At 49.1% G+C, this 13,500-nt stretch overlaps 4 protein-coding genes across 4 annotated transcripts in view; 3 read left to right on the top strand and 1 right to left on the bottom strand.

The window, feature by feature from the left end:
- Positions 1–8,036, top strand: part of Pmar_PMAR021701 (titin, putative) — a gene marked incomplete at both ends in the record, with an annotated part of 27,865 nt that extends 19,829 nt beyond the window's left edge. The window contains 20 exons of the mRNA XM_002777190.1: positions 92–1,808; positions 2,449–2,576; positions 2,631–2,788; positions 3,134–3,187; positions 3,729–4,165; positions 4,569–4,649; positions 4,699–4,792; positions 4,835–5,037; positions 5,082–5,225; positions 5,286–5,394; positions 5,545–5,789; positions 5,839–6,150; positions 6,344–6,448; positions 6,494–6,659; positions 6,713–6,922; positions 6,966–7,063; positions 7,325–7,407; positions 7,572–7,669; positions 7,713–7,824; positions 7,952–8,036. Of these exons, the coding sequence (XP_002777236.1) occupies positions 92–1,808; positions 2,449–2,576; positions 2,631–2,788; positions 3,134–3,187; positions 3,729–4,165; positions 4,569–4,649; positions 4,699–4,792; positions 4,835–5,037; positions 5,082–5,225; positions 5,286–5,394; positions 5,545–5,789; positions 5,839–6,150; positions 6,344–6,448; positions 6,494–6,659; positions 6,713–6,922; positions 6,966–7,063; positions 7,325–7,407; positions 7,572–7,669; positions 7,713–7,824; positions 7,952–8,036 (4,639 nt within the window). The remainder of the gene's footprint in view (positions 1–91; positions 1,809–2,448; positions 2,577–2,630; positions 2,789–3,133; positions 3,188–3,728; positions 4,166–4,568; positions 4,650–4,698; positions 4,793–4,834; positions 5,038–5,081; positions 5,226–5,285; positions 5,395–5,544; positions 5,790–5,838; positions 6,151–6,343; positions 6,449–6,493; positions 6,660–6,712; positions 6,923–6,965; positions 7,064–7,324; positions 7,408–7,571; positions 7,670–7,712; positions 7,825–7,951) is intronic.
- A 254-nt stretch (positions 8,037–8,290) lies between these two features.
- Pmar_PMAR021702 (hypothetical protein) lies at positions 8,291–8,778 on the top strand (the record flags this gene model as incomplete). The annotated part of the gene is made up of 3 exons (XM_002777191.1): positions 8,291–8,366; positions 8,413–8,518; positions 8,754–8,778. The coding sequence occupies 3 exons, from the start codon at positions 8,291–8,293 to the stop codon at positions 8,776–8,778; spliced, it is 207 nt and encodes a 68-aa protein (XP_002777237.1).
- Positions 8,779–9,073: 295 nt separating this feature from the next.
- Pmar_PMAR021703 lies at positions 9,074–10,724 on the top strand (the record flags this gene model as incomplete). The annotated part of the gene is made up of 8 exons (XM_002777192.1): positions 9,074–9,352; positions 9,396–9,505; positions 9,552–9,756; positions 9,800–9,871; positions 10,089–10,182; positions 10,230–10,328; positions 10,373–10,435; positions 10,567–10,724. The coding sequence occupies 8 exons, from the start codon at positions 9,074–9,076 to the stop codon at positions 10,722–10,724; spliced, it is 1,080 nt and encodes a 359-aa protein (XP_002777238.1).
- A 1,653-nt stretch (positions 10,725–12,377) lies between these two features.
- On the bottom strand, positions 12,378–13,415 carry Pmar_PMAR021704 (Transposable element Tc3 transposase, putative; the record flags this gene model as incomplete). Its single annotated transcript, XM_002777193.1, has 1 exon — positions 12,378–13,415. The coding sequence occupies one exon, from the start codon at positions 13,413–13,415 to the stop codon at positions 12,378–12,380; it is 1,038 nt and encodes a 345-aa protein (XP_002777239.1).
- Positions 13,416–13,500: the final 85 nt, after the last annotated feature.

Below are 13,500 nucleotides of genomic sequence, written 5' to 3' on the forward strand. Positions count from 1 at the left end.
GGTGTCACCAGTCACCACGGCCGGTTTCATTTTTATATAGTTAATGCTCGTTGATTCTTGTGGAAGAACTGTTGCAACTGTCAATTTACAGGTATGATGTGTTCCTACGTGAAGGCTCTGGTGGTCCATTCACGATGGTCGAGTCAGTGGGACCAAGCGTGCTCTCATATAACCACACCGGTCTTGGTCCTGGCCACACTTACACTGTTAAAGTCATCGCTTACAATGGGAACTACGCCAGCTATGCTCCGGAGGCGAACGTGACCTTCATTACGGGATCACCACCGACCGCCATACTGACCGCTCCTACGTTCGTGAGTGGTCAGGTCTCGCCGACCCTGAGTTTGACCGTGGCCCATGGCGCTGCGGAGTCGCTGACACTGCCGGTCCTGGAGTACCAAGTTCTCATCAGACCGTGCAGTGTTGCGGGAAACGACACTTTCATATCGGCTCGTCTGGCTGGGTCGTTGACATTGACGACCGCTAACTACCCACAGCTTGCTACAGCGGTCGTGTATTGCATCAGGGCGCGCGCTTTTAACGTCAATGGTTGGAGCGGTTACAGTCCTACTGTGAGGCTCATGGTCTCGGACCTCCCTGGGGTGCCGACCACGTTGCAATTCGTGGAGGGAACTGCTAGTAGTCTTGAAATTGAGTGGACTCTGGTGGGGTCAGCGGTTGGTTCGGCGCCGGTGGTGGCTTTCGAGATCGCGTATGTGGATCTGACCGCGGATCCATTGACTGAGCTCAAGACTGTGGTCAGCGGCAGTGGTCGGTCGGCTGTGCTCGGTGGTCTTACTGCAGGTAACGTGTACCGAGTGATGGTCCGGGCGTGTAACTTGAACGGTTGTGGTGGTTACAGCTCGTACGTGGACCTGGTCTGTGGTGGTCTGCCTGACGCACCATCGGGACCAACACTGAGCAGTTCTACTGATGGTAGCGTTACTGTGGCCTGGACTTTCCCTGGAAGTAATGGCGGAGTACCAATACAGAAGTTCATCGTGTACAAGTCGGTCGACAGCGGTAGCTCGTACGGTCTGGATTCGTCCGTATCAGCGAGCACATTGATGCAGACGGTGAGTTGTAGTGCTGGTGGTTATATCATGGTCAAAGTGGCAGCGAGCAATGGTGTTGGTGGGGTGTATGCTTCGGAACCACTGGGACCTTTCTCGACAGCACTCGGGACCTATTGTGCGGCCAGACCGGACGCTCCAGTGAATGGTCCTAACGTAACGGCTAGTAGTGGTCTGTTGACGGTCTACCTACCGTCACCGACGCTGGCTCAGCTCCATGGTGTTGGTCACACTGGTTGGACAGTGTATGTTGATGATCTTGATGATGATGATGCTGAGTTCACCACCTTCAGAGTGTATGACAATAGCACGGCGTGGCTGAGAACGTCAACTGGAGTGGTAGTTGGTCACAGCTACCGAGCCTATGTGGAGGTGTGCAGTGTGGTCGGTTGTTCTGAGGGCAGTCCGGTCTCGGAGGCTGTCACTGCTGCTGATCCTCCGTCGGCCCCCACGAACGTTCATGCGACCAACACTACCAATACGGCGATTACTATCGAGTGGGACCACGATGGTCTTGACCGCGGTAGTTATATAACGGCGTGGCTGGTCTATACTAGTACGGATGGTAGCAACTTGAACCACTCGGCGACCATCGATAGTATGGCCAGTAATTTCACGAGTCGTACGTATGTCCAAGACTGTACTCTTGTTGGTGGGGTGCCGGGCTCAATGGAATATGTGTGGTTCGCTGTGGCGGCCCGGAACATGGTCGGGACCAGCAGTCAGAGTTCACCGGTGAGGGGATGGTTTGTTGGTGATATAATACTTTCTGTGAGGAATGAACATTAATTTTTTATAGATTTCAAAATTGAAAAATTACATTTTTTATTGAACTTTCACGTAAAAAACAACAAAAAAAATACTGAACATCTACATATAAACATTTATACAGAATTTTTGGGGAGTTTTGATACGGAAAGCACTAGTTAAAAACATATTTCACAAACCACTGCTTAACGCGAATATCGGGTTTTTCACAGTATTATGCCACTTCACGTAAACGGGTCGTGAACTCCAGTGTGAATTATGAAAGTGTATTAATGGTAAAAATTATGAGAAATTTCGGTGTATGTATTGGAGTTTCACCACGACCCTAGTGATATGAAAAACACTAGTGAAAAATATATTTCACGACTACTGCATATCACCGCGAATATCGCGTTTTTCACCGAGTTTTATGACGCCACTTCGCGTAAAACGGGTCGTCGTGAAACTCCATTGATATTCATATATAATAATATTAGTGAGATGTAAATATAACGATAAACCAAAGGGATCAGTAGAATAGCCATATCAACTACAGGGATGTATAAAAATAATGTGTTGATGTTAAATAGTGATGGTTGGTTTTTTTTGGTGAAGGGTCTGGTTTTAGGTAGCTGTTCATTGCAGTGGACCACCGCGAACGCCGACCGTAGCTCCATATTTGGTGACCACATCGGCAAGTGCTATCACTGTGGGTTGGTCCTTACCTCATGCTACGACTGATCTATATGGAGCGCAGTACACTGGGGTAGAGGTATGTATTGATGATGACGATAACAATACTGGGGACAGGGTCTGTGTAGACGTTGACAGCACAGTGCAGACTACTCATCAGTTTGGCTCATTGGAAGCTGGTCTGACGTATTTGCTGGCGTATAGGTTGAGGACCGTTTCGGGTGGTAGCGGCTGGTCACCGACAGTTTCTGTTGTGGCTGCAGCGGTGCCGGAAGGTCCTAGAAATGTGAGAGTTATAAACGTTAGTGATAATTGGGTGAGAATCGGATGGAATAACACGGGTTACAACGGCGGGTCACCAGTGAGCTCTAATACTGTGTATAAGTCTATCGATTATGGTAGCACCTGGTCTATTGTATCGTCATCAATCGCCCCCAACGTATTGGTGGCTGACTCCAGCTGCACGCAGGCACAATACGTCTACTTGTACGTTACTGCGACCAATCTGGCAGGTAGCGGGTCTTGCTGTGGTTCTTTCGGAGGGTTGAAGCGCACTTGAAAACAATGCATTAGATCGGTCGGGAAATATGTTTAGAAATATATAACGTAGTTATGGATAGATAGACGACAATGGATCGTAAGCTCTGAGGACGGACAGGACAATCGGGTCAAGAGTAACAGTATTGTCATGTTTAGAGCTTCGGTCGGAACACTGGTTGACTCAAAAACCATAAGATGAGCAGAAAAATATATAGTTGATCAATTAGTCATTCATGTACCCGAGTATCTTGTGGGAGTTTCAACGAAGATACGTTGGTCTGGCGCTGCTTGTCTTTGTGAAACAGCACAAACACCTGTGTACAAAATGTACTTAGAATACATCTTTCTTTATAGTAGTGTATTAATGAGTTGGATTTCCCCGCAAGGTTCGTAGATTGAAGGCAGTCGAGGAGTTTTTAGTGTGTCAGTGTGTGTTCGCTTTTTTCACTTGAAGTTAGCGTGGGATAATATGAATTCGAATGCCATACGGGTGAAATGATGGAATGAATATTTCGATATGAAGTTTGGAGATCCCTAGGTGAGGATAGAGCTCATCAGAAACACACAACATCGGAAATTGCTGGGAAAATTCATAAAACTAAGTGCAGATCTCATATGTTGAAAACATCGGATGTGGAATTTGGAAACTCGATGCAATGCATTTTGTGCATGTAGGTGAATCGGCCCGAAGTGATGTGATCACGACACGCTGCTGTGACAGGCCAGATGCGCCGTCACCACCACAGAGAATCCGACGGAGTTCGACCTCTATCACGATCAGCTACTCGATCACTACAGCTGGACTGCACTCCTGTGGTCTGGTCGGGTGGAATGTGTACGTAGACAACGGCGCTGGTGGGCCCTTCACGATGCATTACATCGACGATGGCAGTCAGCTCGAGTTCACGGCCACTGGCCTGAGTGGTGGCGCCTTCTATCTGTTTAAAGTGCAGGCCATATCGGAGTCGGGAGTTGGGACTGCGTCCAGTGTGGTGAACATATCGGCAGCAGACCCCCCTGGTTCACCTCTAGACCTAGCTGTCACTAACTCCACGGATGTATCGATCAGCTTGGCATGGAGTATGAATGGGGTCTCGGATGGTGGAGCTGTGGTGACTTACTACTACGTCCATGTTACGAGTGATGGTTATTGCAGTAGTTGGCTTAGTAGTCCGCAAGCAACAGTGTTCGCTTCTGGAGGTGTGCTCAACTACAGTGTGGACTGTACTTCTATCAGTGGCCTGGTCGGCTCGTTAAGTCAGCAGTACCTGTGTGTAGCAGTCTCGGCTGGTAACATGGCTGGTAGCTCGCCAAGGAGTGATCATGTGAAATGGAGGTGGGATCGAATTTGATTTTTTTTGTCGGCTAGAAACGCATGTACAGTTTCGGGTGTTTTTCATACCATTTTTTCTATTCGTGTATCTTTTTTATTACGTTCAGCGGAAATCTTCGCAGAGCTTCACACTGGGAATAATATTTCTCATAAATTGTGGATCTAGTGATGGGAGTTGGCAGGTGCTCGGACGTGCCGGACGCTCCATTGAGTGGTCCGACAGTGGACAGGCAGTACTCGTCGAGAACGGCAATGCTGTTGCAGTGGCCGACCCCTGGGGGCCTCCATGGGGCTCTGATAACGGGTTTTGAGGTTGATTACGATGACGGGCTGAATGGGCTGTACACCACGGTGAGAGTAGCATCAGCGACGGCGCGGTCACAGATGATATCAGGGCTGACTGCGGGTGGGTTGTTCGTGCTTTCCGATGTTGATTGTTATCGATCAGGTAGAACGTATAGGACTCGGTATAGGGTGGTCAGCGAGGTCGGCATGAGTTTGAGTTCACCTGTAGCAAGTCACCTGGCCGCAGCAATGCCCTCAGCTCCAAGTGCTCCGGTCTATTACAACTACACTGTGGCTGGTACGACTATGACGGTTGGTTGGTCATGGACGGGCGACAATGGTGGTAGCGCGATAATAGGATGGCACGTGAGCTCATCAGTGGTTTTAGTAGTTGTGATTGTGGTGGGCAGGTTTCTACTGGTATTACTCCGGACAACATGGGGTACCCTTTGGCGGTGCCGGTGTACTCGCAGTACTTCTCATTTGACTGTATGTTCGTGCGAGATGCCGCGAATAACACTTATAATCTTCATAATAATTACTCTTATGTGAAGGTAGGAAGGAGGGTGGTGATTTGGAATTGGAATGGTATGGCAAGACTTTTAACAATTTAGGTGGCCGCGCTGAATGCAGGGGGACCAGGGCAGTATTCACCTGTGAGCCGAGTGTGGTGCTCAGAGCGACCACAGGCCCCGGTGGTAGAGGCTGACGAGGATGCTACTGGTAGCAGTTCGCTCTCTTCAGCTGAGCCCTGGAGCTAATTATAGAAGTTTGGGTATGAATCTATGGAAAAAATGTACAGAAATCAGCAAGAATTTTCCGAATTGTCACCAACACATTTGGATGACTATGTGCTGATCGTGGTTGTCGTAGGTGACACTAGTGTTGGAATAAAATGGACTGTACCCAACGGCACTCTGACCTTTGGGGCTCCGTTGAAGTCGTTTGTCATCTATATGGGATCGAGCAACCTGAGCCTGGGTCTGCATGAAGAGGTTCTGGACACGGCTGTTACGACGTATAGAGTCACGAGTGGTATTGTGGCTGGTCGGGCGTACTACTTCCAAGTTGCTATAAAGAGTGCTGCAGCGGAGGGGAACAGGAGTGAGATGGTGGAGGTGCGGAGGTCCCGGGTTCGATCCCTGGCATGGCCATTTTTCATAATAGGTTCGAGCATGCAAAGAAATGGAGCTGCCTGATCCCCCATTCCGGGCTGACGGCAATGCTACTCACAATTTGATAGGGTGGTTGTCTCCGGTACACTACAGTTGCCCTATCACGGGCTTCCGGCTGTTCGCTCGGCACTCGGGAGTAACGTGGCAGAGCGTCTATCCCTACGTTGAAGGGCCAGGGGTGAACCTGACGAGTCCATTTGATCCGAGTCTGACAGCGTCGTGGGCAATGCAGCATTTTGTGGACTGTCGGGAGAGCGCTACGCTGGAGGCAGGTTGGATGGGATGCGTGATGGTCGCATACAGTGTGGGAAAATATGCACATGTTCTGAGGAAATTTCGGGACATTTTTATTGGTTTCTGAACACTTGTACTCGAATTCGTATGAAAAACTCCTGAGCTCAGCTGAGGGGAGGGAAGATATATTCTTACTCCAACACTGATCCTATGGGTCGCTGTGATTCTCTAAAGTTGAGGAAAGGCGTTGAGAGTGGTGGTAGGTGTCCTACTACTTGAGGGTCTACAGCACGAAGGGCTATCGGGACTCTGCTACGGTCACTCTGGCTTGTGCGAGCGTTCCTGCCAAGATGACCCTTCCCAGTCAGGTGGGAAAGTGATGCTGTTGTTATTGTTGATGTGGGTTGTGGTAGTCTGTTGGTCTGTCGACTTCCAATACTACTATTGGGCTCAACTGGACGGAGCCGGCCATGAACAATGGCACGGTGGTGGGCTATAGGGTGTATCGTGATGATGGTCCGAGCACTGCTATTGACCTGCTCACGCCGGACACCACATGTGGTCGGGAACTTATTCCATGTAAGGGGGGCGGTATGCACATGGAGGAGGTGGTCCCGACTCACTTGTTGTAGTTCCGACCTACTGCACGATCAGTGGTCTCAATACTGGCACTGACTACCAGATCCGTATAGCAGCTGTGAACACTATAGGAGAGGGACCGCTCAGCGACGTCGTCACTTTTACGGCGGGCAGCGCCCCTGGAGTGCCGAGTCGTCCTGTGAACACTTTCGCTAGCAACAGTAGCATGCTACGGTATCAGTGGACAGCTCCGGTCAGCAATGGTGAACCTATGTGTATTGGAGCTGTGTTGTAGACTGTGGTCAGGTATACCTCTATTGAGATATCGCTTCAAGCTGTGGGAGATCGGCGGTGGGATGGCCAACACGTGGATGGGGAGTGTTGGAAGCCCGCCTCCTCCTGATGTGAGATGAAGTCGTAGAGGCATTGGTCTTCACGTTGTAGTGTATTTCTATATCTGATATCGTAGAGTGATTTATCTCATCGGTTCGAGACTACGTGAGATGCCGCTGTCGTTGTTGTCGTTATTGTTGTTGTTGTTGTTGTTGTTGTTGTTGAGGAACTCCTAGCATAGAATCATGTTATACCCTTATTGCGGTACCACATGTAACCGTTTTCCGTATCATTAACCTGCCTGCCTGTTCATTTCTTCCATTGCTACTCAGGTGAATATCACTACTGCGGAGGTGCCCAGTCTGGCTCCTAGGAAGCAGTACCAACTGTGTGTCATGGCAGAGAACTCCCTCGGGTATGCTTTTGGTCTCTGTCGGGTGTTTCGATGAAGTTTCACGATCCGTTTCACAGCAGTGGCGTAATACTCTGTGAAAAAATCCGATATTCACAGTAGCTGCTGAGATACGTTTTTCACTAGTGTTTTTTCATATCACTAGGGTGAAACTCCAATGCTCTCAGTTGGTCGTCGGAGTGTAGTGAGTTGTCCAAGTCATTCATATCGGACTATGAGGACCATCTGGACCTGCCCGGCTGGACCCTCGACCGCCCCTCTTATGGTATGGCTTGGTGGTGGTTTGGTCGTTGGTGATCGCGGCTCAGGAGTGAGCGCTAGTATCTGGCGTAACGACACTGATTGGCCACGAGCTGGTAGTGTGAAGTTGCGATGGAGTGAAGTGTTTGACACTGGTGGAGATGACCTGGCGAACATAGAGTAGGGAGATGCGCATGTGCGTGTTGGTGACGATGAGGAAATTGTTGTTTGTTTTTGTACAGTTCTATAGTGAGGAAACTCTTGAGCTCAGCTGAGGAGACTAAACACGTTTGCATCACTTCATCAGATATCAGCTGCAGGGTGGTGCCAACGCGGCTTCCTATGAGGTCTTATATAATGGGACACAGCCGTGGGTTCAGGTGAGGGCGTAAGTGGTCACCCTGAGTGGTGCTGAGCTGAATGTAGGTCAACTTGACCAGTGGTCTCACATGGCTCTTCCGAGCTCGAGCACGCAATCGCCGTCAGGACTGGTCTGAATTTGGCGCGGTGTTTTTGGCAACTAGTTGTGACCTGCCGTCCGCTCCCACCAACTTTAATATAACGGTAGCAGAGGCCTTAGTCTGCTGGGTACAGATCTGCTGTGAATCAGGTGGGAACCTTCATCGTGGCAAGTTGGTCTTCACCTATGAGTGCTGGAGGTGCTTTTATCACTGGGTATAAGCTGTGTAGCACCAGCGAGGCGCAGTGTGTTGCTGCGAATAGTAAGGCGGGCCTTCAGCTGTGGTCAGTTGCTGAGGTGTGACTTAGGTACTACCGTTTACCATCAATGGTCACGACCGACCGTCTCGGCGAACGTGACGTTCACTGTCCAGGCTGAAAACGCCTGTGGTTTTGGCACAGCTTCGTTGCTGGAGTGCGACCCGTCGAGCGGCGGATGTGTGTACAATTGCTGTTCTAGTTTCAGATGATATACCTCTGACCATGTGAATATTATGGTGATTTCGTGAACTGCTCGTGGCCTTGTGTTGGTCGTGAATTAGCTTATGGGGGAAAGTCGTCATAGCGATGGTTACTCGGATGTGTTCATGAAAGTACTACAATGCTATGATGCACAAAGTCCGTTCTGTGTTAGGTGGCGCAGTGTTCAGTTATTTATGTGCTTTCCTCGGCTGAGCTCAGAAGTCACCTCTCCTACTATGCAAGTTCACATACGAGTTGGAATAGAAGTGTACAGAAACCAATTGTAATTGTCTAAACTACCACATGTAGTTGACCATGTGCATATTTTCCCACGTTGGGGCGCGCGCTCAATGGAGCTGAGATGGTCGTGGAAGGGCCGTGCGAGTTCATACTAGAGGGCGATAAGTTTCCGAGGAGCTGTCGGGGGCCATTACTCCCATCACAAGTGAATCTACTGTGCCGAATGTTTTCAGTTCTATATACGTCCGATTTTCGTCTATTGTCATTAATGGCAGGCGTCGAGGGCCCAGTAGCGATGATGAGTTTGGTCCCGACTAGGGTGGTCAGCAACAGTTCGGCTCTGCAGCATCAGCGGCAGCAGCAGCAGCTTGGACCGCCAGCTGCAGAATGTTGTGCATTGGACTCATGTGACGTTGAGAGCTTTGAATTGGGCAAGACGTTGGGCACGGGCTCGTTTGGGAGGGTCCGCTTCGCCACGCATAAGGCGAGTGGAAGGCACTACGCGCTGAAGATGTTGAAGAAAGCTGTCATTATAAGACTAAAACAAGTAAGTAAATCGATAGTCGCCCTTTGATATGCATCGGAATCAGGTTGATCACATTAACTCGGAAAAGACGATCCTCAAGGCGATTCATCATCCCATGATTGTCAACCTCTACGGGTCTTTTCATGATAGCCGTTATCTCTATCTGGCCCTCGAGTAGTCCAGTTGCTTCTTTAGGAGGAGGCTGAGGAATGTTTTGCAGGTATGTCGTTGGCGGCGAGTTTTTCACACACTTGCGTAAAGTTGGGCGATTCGAAAATGAGACTGCCCGATTTTACGCGGCTCAAATTGTGAGGATATTTGAATATCTCCACTCTAAGAATATCATCTATCGAGACCTCAAGCCTGAGAATATCCTTCTTGGTGCGGACGGGTATCTTAAGCTCACAGACTTTGGATTTGCAAAAGTGAGATGATCGAGGAAATGTTGACTATGCTTGTTTCCAGCAGATAGTTCACCAACGCACATATACCCTATGTGGAACGCCGGAGTACATCGCGCCTGAGGTCTTGTTGAATAAGGTGAATTTGGTCAGGGTTGCTCATGTGGAGACCTGAGTTTTAATGATAAATAATGCGAGAATTATTCGACGCTAGGCTGAATAGCTATGGCAGAATGAGGCACTCACCACGTAGATATACACGGAGATACACAATTGGAAAATTACATGGTATTGTACTATTTTCGATTCACAATTAGAGGCCTCCTTGTTCGAAGGAGTTGAGTGATGGGTTGTAGGGCCATGGTAAAGCAGTGGACTGGTGGACTTTGGGAATACTCACATATGAGATGATGGTTGGATGCCCGCCCTTCGTAGATGAGGACCCCATGGGTGGGGATTACGGAGGCCCGGGTATGTCCTCGCAATTTGAGTAGTAGGTATATATCAGAAGATCCTGACAGGGAAAATAGTATTTCCTCGGTCCTTCGACAAGCATGCTAAAACTCTTGTGAAGAAAATGCTCACTGCTGATTTGAGTGAGGGATCTGTGATTGATGTGGATTTGCAAATGTTGTTATAGCCCAACGTTATGGGACGCTGAGAGGCGGTGTGGATGATATCAAAAAATGCAAGTGGTTCGCAGGTGAGAACTTTAGTGTAGGAATTTTGCTGGCTGAGCAAAGGCGTCTTGTCCCAGTGTGTTAGGCTACTAGATAACACTGTTATCTGCTTTCGATACGCTCGTATGTGTACTAAGGCTGAACGTCTTCGTAGGTATATCGTGGGAGGCGCTGTACAGGAAAGAGATCGAGTCTCCCTATAAGCCAATGGTGAAGTCGGCTACTGATACCTCTAACTTTGAGGACTACCCTGACTCGACAGATCTTGCCCCCATTGTTAGTGCCATTGACGATCCTTTTGTGTCCTGGTGATGACTTCTATAAGTGGTTCTTTCGTCCTTCTCCTCATTACTCTATATTACATATTTCTCTAAAACACTTATGCCTGAGCTTAGATTAAATACTTTTAACGCCGCAGTGCGTCGTAGGCAGTACAGCTCAGACGATGCTCATCTGCTGCTCTAGTTTCCCTCTAATTGACGGTGAGTGTTGAAGCACCCTGTTGGGCCTAATTATCATTTCCTGCTCTGAAGCACCGCAGTCCAGTTGTGTTCGGAATATAGGTCCGTGTGATATTGGGCTATCTCGAGTCCTCGGTGGAAGCAGTTACTTTTGCCTGTCGTGATCCGGTTTCTCATTGTTCAGAAATGAGAGTTACTGGAGAAGGCGAAACTGCAGGGTTGAATGACCTGGAAAGCGCCGAAACTGCAGCGTCTAGCGAGGTGGAATTTCCAGTCACTCGAAGCCCCGAAACGGTCGGACTAGCTGTGGAGCTTAACTGCAAGGAGGAGGTCTTCACGGCTGGTACGGAGGTTACGTAAAAGGAACCTCGAGTGGATGACGCTCATCGCCTGGCTAGGATCTCGTAGTCTGAGTTGGCCCACCGAGACTTCAGAGCATTCTATGTTGACAGTGATGGTGACAACTGTCCGCTCATCGGAGAGTCATCGGCGGACTTGATATTGCTAGCCTGGGAGTGTCTGACCACTACAGAAGAGAAGAACTCAGAACGTCGCATAAACCTCTTTCTCCAGCTCAGTCGAGGACAGGTTCGCAGGCAATGAGTTGATCCCCTCTATGTTGTAAGCATCCATGAAGCGTTCGGTGAAAGCAAAGTCTTTTGCTCTGGCTGTGATGAACGATAGAAACGTCACAATGGAGACAGTCCGCAATGGAGGCGGTATAAGGTGTGTCAAGGGAAGGTGTGGCTGCATAGGGAAGTTCATGATATGGTTGAAATAACGAGAAATACCCAGGAAATGTCATTAGAAATATCATCCATGGACGGGAAAATTGTTATCATCCATGCATGTCGAAGAAACCACCAACTTGTTAACCGTTTTAACCTGCTAGATACGACTAGCTGTACCACGTTTGTGTAAGAGGTGCTCCCCAATCATCGACCAAAGTGGACAACCACTGGTTTGAGGTGAGCTCTAAAGCCACTCATACCTGGTTTCATCTCTTATTGTCGCACTGAATACCGTTCTGAGCTCATGTCATTGCAAGTTGCGAGCCACTTGTTAGTAATAATGGTTCCGATGTTTCAGCTGAATTGAAGCACAGTTGCTGTTCCCGTCGTCGAGAGCCAAACTTTGGCTTCCAAAGTATTGATTTGGGTCACAAAGCCACCACAGCTCATCTGGGCATTACCCGAGAAATCAGCTGGTAGAAATGAACCCCCTCACGAAGTAATAGAACATACAGTATTTTTTCGATTTCTCTGTTATTACTGCGACTCAGCCTGAGTCACTCAGGTTGTGAGATTTCGTGTGTGAGGGTATCACTTATGTAGGAACAAAAATATATCAGAGTCGTATCATTATTCGCTCGCTTTAGTAAAATTTCTGAAACGGTCAATTTTTCCGCGCTTCCAAAAAAATAGAACCCACCAAGGTCATCTTAAATTGGCACTGTAATTCAACATTCCTGTCACTGAGGAGACACGATTCACACAAAAAGAAGCTAACAGTACCTCGTAGGGCCACCTTGACACTTAATCGCCTCTACACAGCGACTGCGAGTCGACTTAGTGAGAGTGCTGATATCTTCGGGTGTCAGGTCATCCCAGACTTCAAAAATTGCCTGTCGGAGTACATCCTTGGTACTGTAGGGGCCTCTACCCCCTCCATAGACGGCTAGAGCCATCCTGCCCCAGCAGTGCTTGATGCAGTTCAGATCTGGACTCACTGCTGGCCACTGAACGGTTGCCACGCCATTGCGTGCCAGCCATTCTTTAGTTGAAGAAGATACGTGAGGCCTCGCATTGTCTTGTTGGAAGGTGTACTCGATTCCTTCCTCCTCCCCCGCTTCCAGGAATGGTAGCAAGTTCATCTCCAGCATGGATTGGTAGACCTCGCTGTTCATGTTGCTCTGTATTTCCAGCAGGGCTACTTTATGAGATCCAGCTATCCCACCCCAGACCATGATAGACCCACCACCAAACGCTCTTTTCGACAGAACCGCTTTCTCTTGTCCGGGAAACATCCATCGGTAGCGCAGGCCGTCTGGGCCGTCCAAGTTGAATCGCTTTTCGTCAGAGAAAATCCACGTCGAGAAATCAGTCTCCGCAAGCAAGTGCTCGGAGGCAAAACTCACTCGGGCTGCTTTATGGGCCGGAATTAACCTTGGAGCTGCTGGAATCTTAGCATAAGCAGCCCCGCTCGACCTCAGAAAACGCCTTACCGTCTGTGGGGACACGCTAAGCTTACAAATACGCACGATCTTGGTGCACCTGACGTCGGGATCCTTCGCAAACTCTCTCATGATGTGCCGTTTCTGCCTATCGGATAATACCGGCTTGCGCCCACGTCGCTCGGGAGGCTGGGGCGGGTAGGTCTGGGGTGCCTTCGCGAGTATCTTGCTGACAACTGGCCTGGATACTCCGTGGCAGCTGGCAATCTCACTATGGGTATATTTAGCCTCACCGCTCGGTAGGCGAGTGCTTCCCATGATACGGATGAGCTCCTGTGTATGTGGAGTAACAGCTTTAGCGCGGGGCATATGCGAATAGTCGCTCTGTGATCAATACGGATCCGTCTGAGATGGTGTTCTATTTTTTTGGAAGCGCGGAAAAATTGACCGTTTC

This window comes from Perkinsus marinus (assembly GCF_000006405.1).
Source record: "Perkinsus marinus ATCC 50983 genomic scaffold scf_1104296952158, whole genome shotgun sequence".
Classification (NCBI taxonomy): domain Eukaryota; phylum Perkinsozoa; order Perkinsida; family Perkinsidae; genus Perkinsus; species Perkinsus marinus.